Source organism: Numida meleagris, chromosome 9 (genome assembly GCF_002078875.1).
Source record: "Numida meleagris isolate 19003 breed g44 Domestic line chromosome 9, NumMel1.0, whole genome shotgun sequence".
Classification (NCBI taxonomy): domain Eukaryota; kingdom Metazoa; phylum Chordata; class Aves; order Galliformes; family Numididae; genus Numida; species Numida meleagris.
Genome location: NC_034417.1, coordinates 19,853,744 through 19,871,760, shown reverse-complemented (window position 1 = coordinate 19,871,760; position 18,017 = coordinate 19,853,744). Strand labels below are relative to the sequence as shown.

General features: G+C 62.4%; 4 protein-coding genes across 8 annotated transcripts in view; 1 reads left to right on the top strand and 3 right to left on the bottom strand.

Moving 5' to 3' along the window:
- Window positions 1-3,371, top strand: part of RCCD1 (RCC1 domain containing 1) — a 3,669-nt gene extending 298 nt beyond the window's left edge. The window contains 6 exon segments of the mRNA XM_021406701.1: window positions 45-467; window positions 2,338-2,459; window positions 2,536-2,640; window positions 2,707-2,850; window positions 2,921-2,950; window positions 3,097-3,371. Of these exon segments, the coding sequence (XP_021262376.1) occupies window positions 45-467; window positions 2,338-2,459; window positions 2,536-2,640; window positions 2,707-2,850; window positions 2,921-2,950; window positions 3,097-3,371 (1,099 nt within the window).
- Window positions 3,435-10,547, bottom strand: PRC1 (protein regulator of cytokinesis 1). Of its 5 annotated transcripts, none has more exons than XM_021406690.1 (14): window positions 10,298-10,547; window positions 10,047-10,179; window positions 9,847-9,969; window positions 9,316-9,549; window positions 9,065-9,235; window positions 8,671-8,820; window positions 8,251-8,398; window positions 7,988-8,124; window positions 7,693-7,788; window positions 7,384-7,530; window positions 6,870-6,980; window positions 6,425-6,535; window positions 5,854-6,039; window positions 3,435-4,593 (listed from the first exon to the last, which is right to left on the bottom strand). In XM_021406690.1, exons 1-14 carry the CDS (start codon window positions 10,306-10,308, stop codon window positions 4,516-4,518), a joined length of 1,836 nt encoding a protein of 611 aa, XP_021262365.1. In that variant the 5' UTR covers window positions 10,309-10,547; the 3' UTR covers window positions 3,435-4,515. The 5 variants fall into 5 exon arrangements, with proteins under 5 accessions (XP_021262365.1, XP_021262369.1, XP_021262366.1 ...); XM_021406694.1 differs by having other exon boundaries at window positions 5,931-6,039; XM_021406691.1 differs by having other exon boundaries at window positions 6,879-6,980.
- Window positions 10,668-16,954, bottom strand: VPS33B (VPS33B, late endosome and lysosome associated). Its single transcript, XM_021406689.1, has 23 exons — window positions 16,713-16,954; window positions 16,532-16,612; window positions 16,397-16,458; window positions 16,258-16,307; window positions 15,869-15,936; window positions 15,619-15,664; window positions 15,267-15,361; window positions 14,790-14,894; window positions 14,472-14,568; window positions 14,310-14,387; window positions 13,690-13,763; window positions 13,250-13,336; window positions 13,077-13,167; window positions 12,787-12,861; window positions 12,387-12,451; window positions 12,261-12,315; window positions 12,138-12,184; window positions 11,911-12,043; window positions 11,628-11,701; window positions 11,299-11,400; window positions 11,102-11,177; window positions 10,910-11,026; window positions 10,668-10,827 (listed from the first exon to the last, which is right to left on the bottom strand). Exons 1-23 carry the CDS (start codon window positions 16,806-16,808, stop codon window positions 10,748-10,750), a joined length of 1,854 nt encoding a protein of 617 aa, XP_021262364.1. The 5' UTR covers window positions 16,809-16,954; the 3' UTR covers window positions 10,668-10,747.
- Window positions 16,972-18,011, bottom strand: HDDC3 (HD domain containing 3). The gene is made up of 4 exons (XM_021406700.1): window positions 17,762-18,011; window positions 17,549-17,604; window positions 17,234-17,474; window positions 16,972-17,153 (listed from the first exon to the last, which is right to left on the bottom strand). Exons 1-4 carry the CDS (start codon window positions 17,871-17,873, stop codon window positions 16,999-17,001), a joined length of 564 nt encoding a protein of 187 aa, XP_021262375.1. The 5' UTR covers window positions 17,874-18,011; the 3' UTR covers window positions 16,972-16,998.

The following is an 18,017-nucleotide window of genomic DNA, read 5'->3' as shown; positions in this document are numbered from 1 at the left end:
TCCCCTCCGCGGTGCCGCCCTCCGAGCCCCCTCGGTGCCCGGTTCTCCCCGGGGTTCAGACCCTTTCCCCCCGCCCCACATTCCCCGCTCGGGCCCGACCCCTCCGCTCCCGCAGGCTCCGGGCTGGAGGTGCTGAGCGCGGGGCGGCGGCGGCCGCTGCCCGAGGACTGCGTCGCGGCGCTGCCGTCGGAGACGCACGTGGTGCTGCTGCGGGGGGCGGCGGCCGAGGCGTGGCCCCGCGCCGCGGCGCTGCGGGGAGAGCTGCGGGGAGAGCCCGCCTGGAGCCGGGCGCTGCCGCCGGGGTCGCGCCCCGCGCTGCCGCTGCTGCCGGACGGGTTCGTGGCCCCGCGGCCGCCGTTCTACACCGCGCTGTCCGGAGCGCCGCCGCTTCGCGCGTTGGCGCTGGGCCACGAGCACGCTCTGGGGCTGGGAGCGGCCGGGGAGGTGTACGGCTGGGGCGGCGGCAGGTGAGCGGGGAACGGGCGGGGGGTGCGGGGCGGAGGGGCGCGCCGCGGTTCGGGGCTCCGCGGTCGTGGGTTATGGAGCGCCGTCCAATCGCGGAGCTGCTGAGGGAGCCGGCTGAGCGCGCCGTTTGCAGCCCGAGCTCCCGTCGCTCCTCGTGCTGCTGCCGCACATAAACGCTGTCTGCAAGGAGGAGCTCGAGTCTCGGTTCTTGATCGCGCCCTGCGGACGCCGAGTGCCCCGGAGCTGCCCGCTGGGGCCCGGGGAGGGGCACTGGGTGCTCCCTGCCCAGGCCACGGCGTTGGGGGTCATCCTGTGTGTCCCCCCCCCCCGAGCTGACCGCGGCTTTGCTCTCTACCCACAAGTTCCTCGTGCTGTCCCGTGTGACGCGGTGGGGGCGGCTCCGTGCGGCCTCGAGCCGCGTTCGCACCGAGCAGCTCCTGTGCGCGTGCCCTGGGGCCGTGCTGGGCAGGGGCTGTGGCTGTTTGCCGGCGCTGCTGCCAGAGCTGGGGCTGCTCCGTGCCCTTCCCGGCGCTGTCGGTGCAGTGCCCGGGGCCGAGCCCCCGGAGCCATGCGGTGAGGCTGGGGGTGACGTGGGGCGCTGCCCGTGCCGGGCTGGGGCTGCCGCCCCTGGCTGTGCTGTCGCTGGCACGGCCGCGGCGCTGGGTGCCGGTGTGCCTCCCGTCCTGCCCACAGCAGCCCCCAGCCGCTAGCAGCGCTATGGGAGGGTTTGCTTGTTGATGTCTGCGCTGCTTTTCATGAGACGAAGCCGGCGACGCTTGCTCTCGGTGTTCAGCGGCGCCGTGGTGCCAGCGGGAGCTGATCCCGGGGTGGTGCAGCTGCCTTTGGTTTCATGCCCGGTGTTCGGTGGCTGTTGTCATAGCAGTCAGCTCAGCAGTGCTTACATTTACAGATACTAACAGTGTTGGGTCCTTCCCTTTAAAGGAAAGGTTTCTACACATCGTTTGTGTATTTCAGAGGGCGCTGTGCCCGGAGCTGCCGGTGCCCATTGCTGCAGTGCCCAGAGCTGTGCTGGGCCTGGGCAGCGGAGCTGTGCCGGGTGCCCAGAGCAGCGCCTGGGAGTGCGAAGCTCTATGCCCTTCCAGCCTAAGCCAGCCCATGAGTCTGTGATTTCAGGATTAACTTTGCAAACCTGAAATGCCACGGCTGAGCTTTGGTCACAAGCACAAGAGCCTTGGGTGGTGGTGGTGGTGTTGAAGGCTCACCAGGTGCGTAACGAACGCCTGCTGCTGTTCACTGCTGACTGAGATGCTCCCCACCAGCACTGCTGTGCCCAGAGCCTCCAACCGGTGTGCAGCAGTTACGGCTGAGCTGTCTGCTTCGCTTTTACACCCAAACCTGATCCCTCCCTCCTCCTCGACCCTTCCCTCCAAACTGGCTTTTTTTAAAGCCCTTTCCACAGGCCTTTCTGCTTCTGCAGTGGGTGTGACAGTCACAGCTGCTGCTGCTTTGCTGTACACTGTGTGCTCGCTGTGACTGCAGCCAGGTCCCGACCCCGTGCTCAGCACCGCTGCCTTCAGCTGCCTGTGTCGGCCAGTGCTGCCTTCCAACTGGGCCCAAACCCGGCACTGCGGGGAATCCCACCCCTGCCAGGCCTGTGCCTGGGGGGGCGGCTGTGCTGAGCCAGCGCCGTGACCATAGCTCAGGCAGCAGCGGTGTGATGAGGGAGTGATGCATAAACACGGATTGCTTTATGGTTGTGTCCCACGTCATTGGTTTAAATATAGCTGTGGCACCATGCAGCCCCTTAGGTCTGAGCTGCACACGGCCACACAGGGACAGCAGGCATGGGGCGAGGGTTGGTGGGAAAGCGTCTGTCTGTGCCCTGCTGTGTGTCCGTGTGTCTCCTCACAGGCACGGGCAGCTTGGCCATGGCAGCCTGGAATCCGAGCAGCGGCCGCGGCTGGTGGAGGCGCTGGGCGGGGTGCCCATGCGGGCGGTGGCAGCTGGCGGGTGGCACTCGGCCTGTGTCAGCGGTGAGGGGCTCGTTGCTGTCTGGGGGCATGGGGTGGTGGCTCCTGCTGGGCCCTGACAGGGACACGTCCTCCACAGACGGAGGAGACCTCTACGTGTGGGGCTGGAATGAGTCGGGCCAGCTGGCGCTGCCCTCCCGGGCGGTGGCAGAGGAGCAGGCACAGGATGAGGACGTGGGCGCAGGTGAGGACGCTGTGGGGCTGCGGCAGCGCTGGGCCCGGCTGTGGGGCTGAGCCGTGCTGTGTGCAGGGCCCGAGGATCTGCCGCTGCCTGGGGAGCCGCCAGGCGCCGCCTTCATCTCCATCCAGGCCTTCCCGGCCCTGCTGGACCTCCCGCAGGAGCCGGCAGTGGCTGCAGTGAGCTGCGGGTCCCGGCACACGGCTGTGGTCACACGTGAGTGCCCAGGGCCAGGGGGGGTCCTGCAGCCCCGTGCTGGGGGCTGATGCCATTGTCCCTGTTGCAGGAGGTGGAGAGCTGTACACCTGGGGCTGGGGTAAGCGCTGCCCGTGCTCTGTGGTTTTACTGCTTTATTGCTTATCCAGGGGTTGATTTGGGGTGCTGCCGGCTTTTGCCGCTGTCCCCAGATGAATCCCTCTGCCAGGCAGCACCAGGCCCCAGCACGCACTGCTCTGCCTGCAGGTAAATACGGGCAGCTCGGGCACGGGGACCGCAGCAGCTGCGACTGCCCCCGCCGCGTGGAGCAGCTCTGGGCTGAGGGGCTGCGGGCACAGGAGGTGGTGTGCGGGCCCTGGAACACCTACGTCTGCGTCCTGCAGCAGTGAGGGGCTTAGGGTTCCTGGCACTGCGTGGAGCGCTGCTCCCCCCCACCCAGCACAGCCCTGGCCCTGGCCCTGGAAGCTGGGACCAAGCGTGGGAGCTGACAGGGGGAGCTCAGCCCCCCCTGCCTGACCTGACCTCAGGCGCTGGAGCGGGGCTGCTGCCGAGTGCAGCCCAGGCTGGAGATGACTCAGAATGAATGTATTTATTAAATCTTATTTTTTTGTAACAGCTGCAGTAGTGCTTCATGTTGCTTACAAAGGATGGCTCCTGTCTGTCCCCGTCCCTAGGGGGACAACAGGGGAGGGGGAAATGCCCAGCCCTGACCCTGCCCCCCCAGCTCTGAGAACAGAGACTTTGGTCATCCCAACAAACACACGAACAGCAGTGGCTATATGTACAGATATGCATTATTCCTACCACCGGTATATACAGTTACAGAGTAAGGAGACAGAACTGGGGGATTAAGTAACAGCAAGGGGCGGGGGGGGGGGGGGGCCTGTAGTGATAACAAGGTGCAAATTATTAACGAAGCTCGGATCATGACTAAAGGTGCAAACTGCCACCACCAGCACGTTTTACCACCGAGTGCAGCTGGAGCAGAGAAGGAGAAGGGGAAGGGGCAGGACTGGAGGCTGCTGGACTTGATCCCACCTCCAGCCCTGTCCTCTGCGTGCTTCAGGAGGGGCAGAGGATGCAGGGGAAGCAGTGTCCTGAGCTCCAGGAGCACAGGGCACCTGCAGGACACGCATGCCCATGCTGCCCTCCTAGGAGAGATGATTTGCTGAGGCCAGGCTGCAGCCCAGTGTGGCTGCTGGAGGAACTTCAGCTAAAGTGAGCCCTGGCTGAAGCACAGCTGCTGTGATGGTGACAGAGAAAGGCCCTAGGACACAATAGCTACAGGAACTGGGGGGGAGAAAAAGTTCTCTGTGCTTGGTCCTGTCTGTCCCAGCACACACTCAGGAAGGCAGAGCTCTGTGCCCTCGCACCACCACACTGCTGGGCTGCAGCACCCACTGCTGCACTATCCCCAGACTGTCTTTAAATCTTAAATCTTTAATCACAAACATTTGCAAGCGTTCCCCAAATAAAAACAGCATCTTAAAAGCGTCCCATTCAGGCACTGACCTCGCAAGGGGGGAACACCCCCCCCGCTGCGCAGAGCCAGGCTCACCTGGGAGCTCGCTAGAAGTTAAACCGAGAGCAGTGGCCCCTGGGGCCAAGAGCTGCCAGAAGAGCGACTCACTACGACTACAGAGAGCTGGAGCCCGTGGCAGCACCTCAGCAGTAGGCGTTGGTGGTGGTGGAGTTGAGGATGCGGGAGCTGGTATCACACCTGGAGGCCTTTGAGAGTTCACGCTGTGGATACAAGAAGCAGAGATAGGGATGAGGGGGGGGGAAGAGGGCGGCTGTGTCAAGGGCCACAGAGACAGAGCTGTTGCTTGTTTGAGAAATCAAAGCCCTGCCCTCTTTCTTCAGGAGATGGCAGGAAGGATTTGCTCCCGGTAGCTGGGAGAGAACTGGGAACAGCCCAGAAGCAACGATGTGTGCTGCCCCAAGAGCCCCAGGCGAGGAGCTGGGCTCCTCCCTCCCGCAGCTGGTAGCACGCACAGTGCTGGTCATGGGCAGCAATCAGTGCCAACAAAGTGGCCTTGGCTGCAGGGAGGGGAAGCAGGAGCACAGGCGGGGGGTGGGCACAGACAGCTGCGTGCAGGAGGGAGCTCTGCAGGACCCTGCCTCTGCCCAGTGAGAGCAGCACACGTGCATGGGAGCAGGGCCTGGTGTCAGGGCAGCCTCAGCACCTCTCAGCTGCCATGGGGAGGGATGTTTACATCTGTCTGAGGCAGAAGGTGTTAGTGCTTGGACCTGAAGTCTGAAAGAAGGGCAGAGGCCTCCAGGCAGCAAAGCTCCATCCCACAGTGGAGATCACCCTCCTCAGCACCCCCAGGAGCCTCTGCTCATCCAGCACACCTCATGCCTGCAGAACAAGCGGAACAGGGATCCCTCCCCGTGTGCTGAGAGGGCAGCACATGCACTGATGAAGCCATGCAGGCTGCAGGAAAAGGCTCCCACTCTCCCTTCTCCCAGTGACTAAGTTAGTACAGCGACAGAGCGCTGCTGCTGCCAGCTGCCCAGGCCCCACTGGGCTGCAATGGGGCACACCCCCCCATGACACACTGCATTAAACCACACGGAGGTTCTCTGCTAAGCAGCTGGGAGCAGACCCAGCTCTGGAGGATGGCTGCATTGCTACAGCAGGGCTATGCAGGAGGCCTGGCACAACAGGACCGTGTCACAGGCACGGGCACAGCTTTGCTCCTGAAGGGGCCAGCAAGAGCCAAGCATCACAGTCCTCCTGTGTTAGTGTCAGATCCCCACTGGGCTGCTCAGGGCCTGCACACGATTGAGCAGTGCTTAGCGTAGGTCACCAAACTTCACTTTAAGTTCCTGACATGGAGTCAGCAGCTGGTGCCGTGGGCGCTGGCAGGAGCAGCCGCTCTGCGCGGGGCAGAGGTAGGGCTGTGCACAGCCGTGGCCCTGGGGTGCTCAGGGAGGAGCGGGGAGCACACCCTGGGTGCAGCCCAGTGAGGGGAGGCACGTTTAGAAGAGGTGAATTACCGCAAACTCAGAATAGGTGCTGGCAACAGAATTAACGCTGTAGTTACGCTGGGCAGGGGCTGCGGGGCTGCACCCACCGCTCAGGGTGGTTCCGTTCAGCTGTGACAGGTTCTCCTTGTTCCGCTCCCTGTGTCCGGGCCGGGGGGGCTTCGCAGCTGCGCGGCTGGGGGTCCAAGCCTGGCCGAGCTGTGGGACAGGAGGCAGATGTGTGAGCTGAGGGCAGCCCGCAGCACCGTGCCGGACCTGGGGCTGCTGCCCTGCGCTGCCAGAGGTACTTCAAGCTCCTAAAACCCTGCATCTTAGGTCTAAGGCCGAAGAACACCAGAAATCTGGGTTGGAGGGAGATTTTCTGCATGCTACCATCCTCCTTTTAACTCAGGCACTATCGGTCCCCAAAACATCCTACCAGCAGCATGGCTGCCCAGCATAGCAGGTACCAGCAGAGCAGCCTTCGTATCCCAGGAGGAGGCAGCTGAGCACAACCTGGCCTGGCAGTGTTGTACAGAAGCGTGGCACAGCGGCGCTGCACCAGGCCGCCCTGCGAGCAGGGATGCTCCTGAACGCCTCTCACCTTCCCTCCAGAGGGTGGCAGCCGAGATGTTGGTGAATGGAAGAGAGTTGCCCCGAAAGCTGAACGAATGGTGCTGTTAGGAGTGGCAGTGGAGAGGGAAGTGCCGTTGAGCTGGAGGAAAGCAGAGCACACGGTGTGTGGGGAGGGAGCCAGGGGATGCACCACACCAGGGAAACCATGGTGAAAGCACTGGCTCCAGAGCAGGGCAACAGATCCCATTGTCCCCACAGAGAACAGAGGTACCTGCAGCCCACTCCTGATGCCCATGTACAGCATAAGATTCTCTTACACTGCTGCTGCAATATGCCCGGGCCGTTCTGGCATCTCTTTGTGAGACTAAGCCCAGAAGGAGGGCTCTGAACATCATTATCCTCACAGCACTTGCCTAGCTGAAGCCCTGGTAGGGTCTCAGCGAAGCACTCCATACCCAACATGGACAGTTTACCTTCCTTACTTTGCCAGGTGTATGGGGGCCAAGCACTCGACGCTTGATAGGAGTCCTTGGGGTGCTCCCATACATCATCTCTGTCTCAATCTGGCGGCTTTTCTTCAGGTGCTGTGTGAAAGACCCACACTCACAAATCTGAGCAGAGGAGCAGCATGCAGCTGGCTGCACAGCACCATGGAACTTCTGCTCAATGCCAGGGAAGGACAGGCTCCTGCTAGCAGGCAAAAATCACTGCACCCAGGGAGCGGGTGCTTCAGTAACAGGAGAGTACTTGCAGGTACAAACACTACAGGTCTTTAGCAGCTTGGGCTCAACACAGATGCGGGCAGCCACCTGCCTCTGCTGTTTGAGGAAGATGATCACACACAGAGCCAGAAAAGAGCAGGAAGAGCCCCTCTGCCCTAGGGAGCTGGCAGGGAGCCTGGGCTGGAACTGCTTTCCCCACCAAGCAGGGCTGGGCCACTGATAGTCCGGTGCCAGGCCAGGATAGCACGTTCAGCTCCGCACTCACCCGCTCCTGTTTCTCCTTCTCTTTCTCCATGCGATACAGCTGCCACTGCTCTGTCACATACTCCATGAACTGCTGTCCCTTCACCAGGAAAGGCTCCTCACGCTCCTGCTCCCAGGCCTGGATCCTGCTCTGCAGCTCCTCCTGCAGCTGATCAGGACAGTAGGGCAGTGTAGGGGCTGTCATCCTTGACATGGGCAGCTCCCTGCCCAGAGACAGCCCTTGCTGGTGCTCCAAGTGCTGTGCTTCTCCCTGGTCAGCGTTACCCGTGCCTATTCAGGACTACAGCTTCTTCTCCAGATCTGTACCTACCTTGGAAAGAGTTTTCTGCAGTTTTGCTCGCTGCTTCTCTTCTTTCAGCAGGCTCCCCCCGCGATTGGAGAAGCGGCTGGGGTCAGCTGTTTTCCTCTAGCACAGAAAAGAGATCAGGAGATAATTAGATGGGGCCCAGCCTCACTGCCCAGCACTCCCATGGACCCTGGAGGAAGTCACCTTAGTGGTGCAACACCTGCACAAACTGCACTCCTTGGGTCAACACACCAGGCACAGCATCCCATTCCCTCACCAGCCCCCATGCACAGCCCAGAGATGTAGCACCGCCCAATACCTCCAGCTCCAGAAACATCTTCCAGTTTTCCTCCCATTTCTGAACAGCTTCAAACAGCTCCTTGTGTGTTTTGTAGTAGCTTTTCACCTTCCCCACCTCAGTATCGTGGAGCTGGAGCAGGGCCTCTGTATAGTCCTCTGGGAAGATACAGCAGCACATTCAGGAAGCACCCGGGACCCCCACACCACTCAGCAGCCCTTTTGGGCAGCTGGGCTGCTGCAGCTCCCCCAGGGGAGTCAGTTACAGGAAGAGCCACCACCCACCATCGTAATAGGGACTGAAGGCATCCCTCTGCTCCTGGCTGTAGAAGCATTTGTCCCAGTATTCAGTCAGCTCTGCGCGGATTGCCTGAACCACTGACTTCATGTTCTGCAGCTTCAGCTCCTCCAGACGGTCTACTTCCAGCTGCAGCTGCCAACACAACCACAGCACGGACTCAGAAGAAAAAAAGAATAGAAGAGGAGCGGAACACAATTTAACTTCCACATAAGCCTCCTCTGAGCGAGCCAACCACCAGCACCAGCTCCCAGCTCCCCTAATCCTCGAGGGCAGGATTTGGCCTGCTCACGTGATGCCTGACAGCTGGAAGCTGCTCCTCCACTCCAGATGAGCAAACAAGCGCGAAACCCAGAGCTGCTCCTCCCTTGTCCTCCCACTCCCAAAGGGCATCAGGCAGTCCTTACAGCTTCCCTGGTTTTGGCTTTGGATCCAGTCATGTGCACTGCAAAAGACTCCCTCTCCTCCTCAGGAACCTGCAGCCTTTCCCAAAGCTCAGTGATCCTGGAGCGCAGCTCTGCACACATGGCTTCATTCAGGGCCCGCCGCGCTTCCAGCTGCAGAGGGAAAGTGCGAGTTCAGCCCTGCCACAGCCTGGCACTGAAGGATGCAGGCAGGCTGCTCGCAGACTACAGATAGCAGAGCCCCTTGCTCATCCTCCAATGTTTCCAAGCAAAAGCTCCTACAACTACATTCTAACACATGGGCTTGCTACAGACAGAGCAGCCTTTACAGTGTGCTGCCAGCTAGCCTCCGCAGTGCTGTAAATCACGGCAATGCTAGCTCAGTGTGCTAACATACCTGCTGCAGCAGGTTCTGGAGGTTAGCAATGTTGTCCGTGGACAAGCAGAAGGCCTCCTCGTCCTCGCACACCACGTCCCGCTCGAAGCTGGTGTCCGGGCTGTGCTCCAGCTCCTCCATGCAGAGGATGACCTGCCGCTTGATGCTGGCAAATTCTTCCTGCCTTCGCACCTAGAGGTGAGGAGCCCCATGAAGACCCAGCGGGGATCTTCCCCGCCATCCCCGGAGCCCACAGCCCCTCCTGCTCTCACCTTCTCGGCGCTGAGGGAGGCCACGTGGCGTCGGTAGCGGTCCAGCTCCTCCAGGCTGGGCACGGCAGCACCATCAATGCTGAAGAGGGACACGCAGAGGATGTCACACAGGTTCTTATCTTGTTCCTGCAGAGCCTTCAGTTCCTGCTTCCTATCCCTTTTCTGCTTCAACATCACTTCCACGCGGGTATGTAAATCCTTCACCATCTGCAGAATGGTGCTCCCCTCCTCTGTCTAAAAGAAGCCAGGAATCAGGGTCTATTCTCTACGACTTTTTTTTTTTTATTTTTTTAGATGTAACTCAGGTACTTCGCGCTTCTTGAGCACAGCTGGGACACAGCTTTAGCTCTCAGCAAGGCACGCCCTGGGCAGGCGCAGTGCCTCCAGCACAACGCTGCGTAGCGCCCAGCCGCCTCGCAACCACCGCCCAGCGCCGGCGGGGGGACAGCAAAAGGCTTCGGCCCCGCGCAGCTTCAGGGGAGGAGGCTCCGGAGAGCGGCCTGCCCCGCGCGGGGACGGCCGGGCCCTCACCTCGAAGGGCTCCAGCTGCAGCTCGCTGCAGAGGCCGTCGAGCTCTTTCCGGTACACGGCGACGCTCTTCAGCAGCTGCTCCTTCAGGTGCTCCTCCTCCGCCACCATCATGTCCAGGAGGTTCTGCAGCACGGCACGGTCACCGCGCGCCGGGGGCCGCTGCTCCCCGTCCCGTCCCGCCCGGCCCGGCCCCCGCTCACCTTGATGTGCTTCTTCACCGCCCCGGTGCGCTCCAGCCGCAGCTCCTCGGGGATGCCGATCTCCTCCCAGATGTTCCGCAGCGCCGCCAGGGCGCGGTTCAGGCACGACACGGCCTCGGCCGCCAGCACCTCACTGCGGGCAGCGGGTCCTGAGCGGCCGAACGGCCCCGGCGCCCTCCCCGCTCCCGTGCCCGGCGGCCCCAAGCCCCGGCCCCGCTCCCATCGCCCGGCTTGCCGTCCCGGCCCCGCACCTCTTCCTCATGGCTCCGCTCTGCGCCGCCACCGCCGCCCGTCCCGGGCCGTTGATTCAAACTCGCCTCCCGGCGGCGCTCATTGGCTGAAGAGCCGCGGTGGGTCCCGCCCACAACCGCCGCTCGGGTCCCGCCCCAAGCCGGGTGCCAGCCAATGGCAGCGAAACGCCTCCGGGGTTTCTACCCAATCGCAAACGAGAACGGCTTACGTCGGGCCGCACGGAGCACGGCTCCGGCGCACGCGCAGATTTTGACACGGATCACGTGACCCAGACCGGGTACGCCGTGACGCGCTCCCGCGTTGCCCAGCTTTGAATGACGCCCCAGGGCCGCCGCCCGTGCGCGCGCACGGAGAAACCGAGCCAAGGCGGAGAGGAGCAGCGGCATTTATTGAGCAGAACGGGGGCACCCCGCAGCCCCGGCTCCGTCAGCGCCGCCCCCCGCCCGGCCTCACGCCTTGGCCTCGGCCATGGCCTCCATCATGCGGGCGCTGCTGGTGATGGCGGTGGTCAGGAAGATGAACCTGCAGCCTGGGGAGGGGCACAGCGCCTCGCGCTCAGCGCCCGCGGGGCCGCGCTGCCGCCCTCCCCCCCCCCACAGCCCCCGGCCTACCTCTCTCCTTGCCCAGGAAGCGGAGAGCGGCGATCTCCGAGAAGGTGCAGCCCCCCAGGAAGACGGCCAGGACAACGCGCTGCGCGTCCCCGCCCGCGCCCTCTTCCAGCGCACCGTCTGCGGGGCACAGAGGGCGGCACGCACCAACCCTCAGCCCCACACCCGGCCCTGCCCCCCGCCCCCGGGCCCTACCTGCCATTATAAACTCGTTGCCATTCAGCAGCCGCACCACCTCCTCCAAGCCCTGCCAGCCCCGGCGCTCCAGCACCTGCGGGGCAGGGGAGGCTCAGGGGGATGTGCCCTGCAGAGGAGGCAGCGGAGCAGCCCCACGGGGGCAGGGGGTGCACGAGGCAGGGCTCTGCTCGGGGAGAGCGTGCGGGGGGCCTCACCTGCTCGATGATCTTGCAGCTCAGGGGAGTGTAGGCCCCGCTGAAAACGTACGCCATGTCCCGAGGCGTTTTCAGGTTGTACTCGCCGTCCACCCGCGGGATCTGTGGGGAAGCATTGCTCGATACTTGACAGCAAAGGCACAGCTGGGCTGTGCAGCAGGGACTGCCCTTGCAGCAGAGTTGGAGCAGCTGCAGCTGGCGAGGCAAGCTGGGGCACCCAGCAGCAGCCCAGCTCCTGCACAGTGCACGTGCCTGGCTGGCAGCCCTGTGGGTCAGACGCAGGCTGGGCACGACTCTTCTGCCAGCCCAGCAGCCCCCAGAGGACGTACCAAGCTCAGCTTCTTGCTGATGGCTCGAAAGTTGCTCTTCTTGGCCAAAGAATTAAATGCGTCCGTGATTTTTCCTGGAAAACAAGACAAGAAATCGCTCAGAACCTTTGGATGCATCACAGCAACTGCACGCCCTAAGCCAAGCTGAGGGTGGCTGTGCAGGCACCTCTGCAAGAGACGGGGCACCAGTACCAGCCCTGGGGCCATGCCACACGCCTCTCAGCACAGCGGTGCCCTGTGATGGGCTGTCTTGCCCTGGGGCTCCTGCGGTGCAGGCTCTCACCTGCCGCTCGGTCCGTCACCAGCTTGCTGACTCTGCTCTCCACTGCGGTCAGGGTCTCTCCAGCTGACTGCTCAGTCAGCAGCCCGATGTGCTTGAGGTTGTGGAAGGTCAGCAAGTGCTCAGGCCCGTAGCTCTGAGGAGGGAGTGGGCAGCTTGCGCTGAGCCCTGCTCAGACAGCCCCGGTGCCCCTGGTGAGCACCACAGCCCGGTGCCCCAGGCATCCTCACCTGCAGGTACTGGGTCTTCAGGGCACGGTAGTCTTTGGGGATGAGACCTGCAGGGATGCCGCAGTGAGGTGAGTGCAAGGCACCCGGTGCTGACCTCCACCGAGCTCCCAGACTCCCCCTCACCATTCTCTGTGATGGACAGCAGGCACATCAGGCGCAAGCTCTCAATGGGGGACACCTGCATTGGAGTGGGTAGCGTGAGTACACTGCCAGCCCGAGCGTGGCCCCAGAGCCCAGCTCAGCTCGTACCTGCCGGTCAATGTGCTCCTCGATGAAGCTGGTGCTCTCCCGGATGTCGAAACCCTCCAATAGAGCTGTGGCAGGGGGGAGAGGCAGAGTCACTTCTCCTGTCCCTGGGGCTCTCACCAGCTAGCTAAGGTAGAATCTGGGTTCAGCCTCCCTCCCTGAGCCTCAGGGAAAGGGAAGGCTTGCAATACTGGGCTGCCTCCTCTCCCATGTGTCAGGCCTGCAGGGATGTGGGTTGACCTTGCCTAGGACCTCACAACCCACCCCAACATGAAAGGTCTAGAGGGGACACCCAGTTTGCGAGGTAGCCCAGACCTGGGGCAATGAGGCTGGCGTCAGAGCAAAGGTGGAAGAGCCAGAGCTAGGATGGGGGGCAACAACAGGCACATGGAACGGCCCTCACCATGTTCAACCTTGATCATCTCCTGGAAGTCCTGCTTTGTTTTCTTTTTCATGATGGACTCACAGGCACCAATATCTGTAGAACCAAGAGAGTTTTCCACTTCGGAGCCGTAACAGGTCTGCATGCAGTCCCACTGTGCATGCAACAACGGCCTCCGCTGCCCTGCCCACAGCTCAGATATTCCGTTCCTCCCAGGGACTGCAAGGCCCTGCAAACGCCCTGCTTCCCTAGGGCCCAGGCACCCACTGCAGCAGCTGGGGCCTCCCCCTCCTTGCTGTCCCAGCACCTACGCAGACTCAACAGGCGATGCTCTTGCTTTAGTCCCTTCAGTTCCTGGGAGACAAAGTTCTTCATCTGCTTGATGTCCATGCCCTGGCGGCGCTGTGGAAGGGAGAGCATCCAGCAAGTGACCCAGCTGTGGAGGGATGGTGTCGGGGAGCCCGCAGCATGAGGCCGTACTCACATCATATTGCGCCTGCAGGTTGCGCGACTTCTGGCTCAGGAAGCCGAACACACTGGAGAAGTGTTCGTTCCGAATCTGGCTGAAGATCTGCAGAGAGCACCGCAGCACCAGCGCTAAGTGCCCTGCCACAGCTCAGGTCAGGTCAGCACAGCCCAACCAGGGGCCAGCACTTGCCCTGACTGACAGTGAGAAGAGACTGCACCCCACCACTGCAGTTGCTGCTCCCCAGGCTCCCCAGGCACAACTCAACACTGCCTACAGGGGTGGTGCTGACAACAGAGGTCAGGCTGTGCCCACAGACCTTGCTTCCCCATCTCCACATGCGACCCATCACAACCAAAGCCTCCAGACTCAGCAGTGCCCAGCCAGTCTCTGCTCAGCCTCCCCTTGGTGCCCTGCAGAGTGCCAGAAAGGCCTGCTACCACATAAGCAGGACTCACCTTGTCCTGGGCATTGAGCAGCACCTTAATGCTCTTGTCAGAAGAGGTGACTTCTGGCCCAAAATCCACACTCCCTACAGAGAAAGATGAAGAGTTGCAGAATCGTAGCATGAATCACAGAATAACAGAATGGTCTGAGTTGGAAAGGACCTTAAAGGCCTTGTTACAAACCCCCTGCCACGGACAGGGACACTCCCCACTAAACCAGGCTGCCCAAAGCCCCATCCAGCTTTCTAAGCACTTCTAAGGACGGGGCACCCACAGCCTTTCCAGGAAGCCCATGCCAGGCCCTTACTGCCCTCACAGACAAGAATTCCTTCCTAATGTCTAATCTAAATCTACTCTCTTTGAGTTTAAAGCCCCTACCACATATTCTACATCCTTTAAAAGATATCTCTATCTTTCTTACAAGCCCCTTTCAAGCACTGCAAGGCTGCAACAAGGTCCCCCAGAACTGCTTTGCCCCAGCACTAGTGATGTCCCTGCAGATACAGGCGACGCTCGCTGTTTCTTCAGACAGATCCGCCCTCATGCATGGCCTCCAGCACCGTCCCACACCGGGACTAAGCACAGACCCCAGGAGAGCCCCATGTCACCCCATCACTGACCCCACCACTTACCACACTTGATACGGAAGGTGTCGTCCACTAGCCCCTCGTACACCACTTGGGAGCACAGCGCTGTGACATAGTCCATGTCTGCAACGAGGACCCATTTTCTGCCCAGGCAGTTCTCCCTGCCAGGCCCTGCTGCCTCTCACTCCAGCTGGTGCCAGCCCTTACCTCTGTCTATGAGGAAGATGTTCCCAATCTCTGGCTTTCTACCCTGCCCATCACTCTCGCTCTCCTCCTCCAGGTCTCGCCAAAGCTCATAGCTCATCTGTGAGGGGAAAACGGTGCCAATGCCTGTGACAGGGCAGCCCCTGGCTCTCCAAGAGCCACAGCACACAGCAGGGGCTGGGTGCCAGCACAGTCCCCAGCCATGCATGGGGTGCTGCTGCAGTTTCCCCTGCACAGCCTCAGCTCAGGCATAGGAAATGGGGCACTCCCATCAAACTTCGTTCCAGAGTGGGAGCACAGTGCAAGCCCTGCCGTACCTACCTTGGCACACCTCCCAATCCCGTAGGCCCTGCTGAACGGCCCGTACAGGGAGTTCAGCAGCTGCAGGGCTCGAGCAACTGAGTTGATCCAGCGGTGATCTCCCTCCTGCAAGGAGCACAGCAGCATCACAAAGTGGTTCTGTGAAGGCTGGATAGGAAATGACTGCGTGCATTGGGGGCCTCAATCAGACACAGAGCAGGGCTGGTGGTTCATGGGCTCGGTCCCACTCCACACACACAGGAACATGCTGGGTGCCCAGAGCTGCTCAGGTGGAGCCACCACAGCACATCCAAGTGACTGCCCAAAGCAGAATCGTCCCCAAGATAGAAGGCAGCAGCCTGCAGCAAGGGGTGGGACAACCGAGCAGGACACCACATGTTGGCTTCCTGAACAAAGCCTTCCTGGCCTGGGCCCACAGGCAAGTGATAGAAAGGCTGCCATCCCACAGGCAGCACCCAGCAGACCATCCCCACTGACCAAGAAGTAGTCCCGGAAGAACTCGGGCAGCTCCATACTGATGATATCTTCATCCAGGGGGAGCAAGTAGAAGGACCACTCATCACAGGTGACATCTGAGCGTGAGACAAGAAAAGGCAACAGTGAACCACCCCCAGTAAAAACAGCCCCAGGAATCCCAGGAACTCCTCATGGAGAGGGGGAAAACAGAGATGGGTCCTCTCTGAGGGGACGCATCCCTTCCTCTGCCCAGGCGGGGGCAGAACCACTGCTCCTCCCAGGAGATCCTGGTACCAGGGTTCAGTGTTGGTCAGAATACTGTGAGCCAACCTCTGGGCAGGGGAACAGCACAGGGCACGACAGTCCTACTCACCACCAAAGACTCCTTCTTCCTCCAGCACCATCTCACAGGCATAGAACTGCAAAACAAGAAAAGCTCCTCAGTCACACACTGCCAGAGGCAGGCAAAAAGCTCCTTATAGTAGACAGGACTATCTTCTTCCCAGGCACACCATTTGACTTTAGTGAAACAGTTCTGGTTAAGAAATAACATCCAGTTTTGGCAGGAGGGGCTGGAAGCGTGAGGGCTGGACCAGGCCGCAGGGTGTAGAAGCAGCACTGACCTTCTGGGGGCTGAAGATGATCTTGTATTTCCGGCTCCTCCCTGACATCTTGTCAGCATTGACAATGTCTGCAGACAACACACGTGCAGGCCTTGTAAATACTGTCTGCCATCCTGAACTGCAGCATCTTCTCCTGTAGGATGAGATCTGGGGCACTGCCCCTCACAGCACCCAGGGCAGAAAGAAGATCCTGGGAACAGGGCCGTTTTCCAGCCCAGGAATAGTAGCCTACAGGGGCCGGAAGGTACTGGCAGTGCAGAGTTACAGTCAGTGCAGCGTAGGACCACCCACATGCCATATGCTGACCTTCCTAGAGCGCCTGCAGAGGGCAGAGCTGAGGGATCATGAACCAGTGACAGGCCACAGGCTGCTCCGCGCCGGGCACTCACCTGCAATGTACCGCATCGTCCTGACCCGCGGCCGCACGAGGAAACAGAGCCTGGGAACAGGGCGAGAGGGTGTGAGAGCTGCCACCTTAGCTCCCGTGGGCACAGGGAGGTAAATCCCGAGCAGACGGACAGCACTCACTGCTCGCTGGTGCTGGGGGCTGGTCGGTTCTCTACCCTGTACAGCTTGTCCACCTCGTGCTGCTGCAGGGCGAGGCGCGGGGCTGTCAGCGGGCAGCGCCGGCACCCCCGGGCCCGACCCCAGGTCCCGAGATACCTTCAGGACGGAGACGTTGGCGATGCGGTCCAGGGGGCTCATCAGGTCGGCCTCGATGAACAGGTCCTTCCTACCGGGCAGCTGCGGGCGGGCGGGCGGCGTGGAGCGGCGCCGGGAAACCCCGCACCCCGGGCCCCATCCCCACCCCGAGCCCTCTCCAGCGCCCCCCGCCCGCCCGGACCTGCTCCAGCAAGTAGATGAGCTGGTCCCGCGCCAACCGCTTCAGGATGCTGAAGTCGGGCGGCTCGGGCGCGTCACGTCGGGCGGTGGAGGCCATGGCGGATCCGCCGCGGGGCCGGAACGCCGCCGCGGAGCCGCGGTTCCGTCGGAATCCGCACGCGAAAGGAACACGCGCGCAGGAAGTGCATGGCGTCACGTGACCCTGCACCGGAAATGCCCATCATACGATCCCGAAATTCCTTCTCCATAGCAACCAGGAAGAACACGTGAGGCGGCGCCCGCCGCGTTTATTGCCCCTGCCCCGGCCCCGGCCCCAGCGCCACGCCGCGCTCCTCCAGCAGCCGCTGCAGCGCCGCCTCCAGCGGCGGGCTCGTCCCGCGCAGGCCGCCCACTACCTCCGCTGCCCACCGGAAGTACTCCTGAACGCGCTCCTCCGACCACCCTGCAGGGACACGCGCACCGCGTCACTTCCGGCGCCGGGCCCGGCTGTATGGGCGGGGCCGGGCCGCGGGGCGGTCGCACCTCTGGGCGCGCAGCGGCGCATGTCGCGCAGGTTGTGCAGTTTGTCCGCCAGTTTCACCAGCTTGGCGCGGGGGCTGCTCCCGGCCGCGCGCTCCACCTGCAGCCGCTTCCGCTCCGCCTTCGGCAGCGCTTTGTCGTCCGTCAGCTCCTCCACCACGCGCCGCACCTCGGGCCCGAAGCGCGCCTCGATCTCGGGCAGCGTCGTGTCCGTGTCCTCCACCGTGTCGTGCAGCAGCGCGGCCTGCGGGGCCGGCGGGGGCGGTCAGGGCCGGCCGGGCGGTGTGTCCCCGCCGCGGCCCCGGGCTGAGCGGTTACCTGCAGCACCACGATGTCCGTGACGCCCGCCTCGTGCGACAGGATCCGCGCTACGCCTGGAACGGGAGATACCGGGAGGGGAGAGCGTGGGGCCGGGGCTCCGCCCCGCGCGGTGTGTGTCCCGCAGCGGAGGGGCTGACCGGACACGAGCGGCCCCTGGGGCTCGCTCTGGGGGTCACGAGAAGGGCGCTGAGACGGGGGGAGCCGCCGCACCGATGGGGTGGTTGATGTAGGGGGTGCCCTCGGGGTCCTTCCGCCGCTGCTCCCTGTGTTTCTCGGCCGCGAAATCCGCCGCCTCCAGCAACAGCGCCGCCTCCGAGCCCATGGCCGCTGTGTGGCCACAACCGGCACGCCGGGAAATACGCAAACGCAAGGAGCGGGCGGAGCCGAACCCCGTTCAACCGTTTATTGCAGCCCGCCCGGCCCCCGCGGCAGGCGGTACAACAGCGAGCCGTCCGGGGCGCGCACC

Bases quoted from the DNA above. Each gene is read 5' to 3' on its own strand.
- PRC1 (XM_021406690.1), bottom strand. The intron at 9,550-9,846 runs GTGAGGGCCCGG...GGCTTCTTTTAG, and splicing joins TGCAGCTGGAGCCCTTCGAG to ACAGAGGAGGGGAGCACCAT. The intron at 8,125-8,250 runs GTGGGTGGTGGC...GTATCTTCCCAG, and splicing joins CTTCAGTCCCTATTACGATG to AGGACTATACAGAGGCCCTG.
- VPS33B (XM_021406689.1), bottom strand. From the start codon at position 16,808: ATGGCCTCCACCGCCCGACGTGACGCGCCCGAGCCGCCCGACTTCAGC. The intron at 16,613-16,712 runs GTCCGGGCGGGC...GCCCGCCCGCAG, and splicing joins TCATCTACTTGCTGGAGCAG to CTGCCCGGTAGGAAGGACCT. The intron at 15,665-15,868 runs GTCAGTGCTGCT...CTTGTTTTGCAG, and splicing joins TCATCTTCAGCCCCCAGAAG to TTCTATGCCTGTGAGATGGT.
- HDDC3 (XM_021406700.1), bottom strand. From the start codon at position 17,873: ATGGGCTCGGAGGCGGCGCTGTTGCTGGAGGCGGCGGATTTCGCGGCC. The intron at 17,605-17,761 runs GTGCGGCGGCTC...CTCCCGTTCCAG, and splicing joins CTACATCAACCACCCCATCG to GCGTAGCGCGGATCCTGTCG. The intron at 17,475-17,548 runs GTAACCGCTCAG...CCGGCCCCGCAG, and splicing joins CGGACATCGTGGTGCTGCAG to GCCGCGCTGCTGCACGACAC.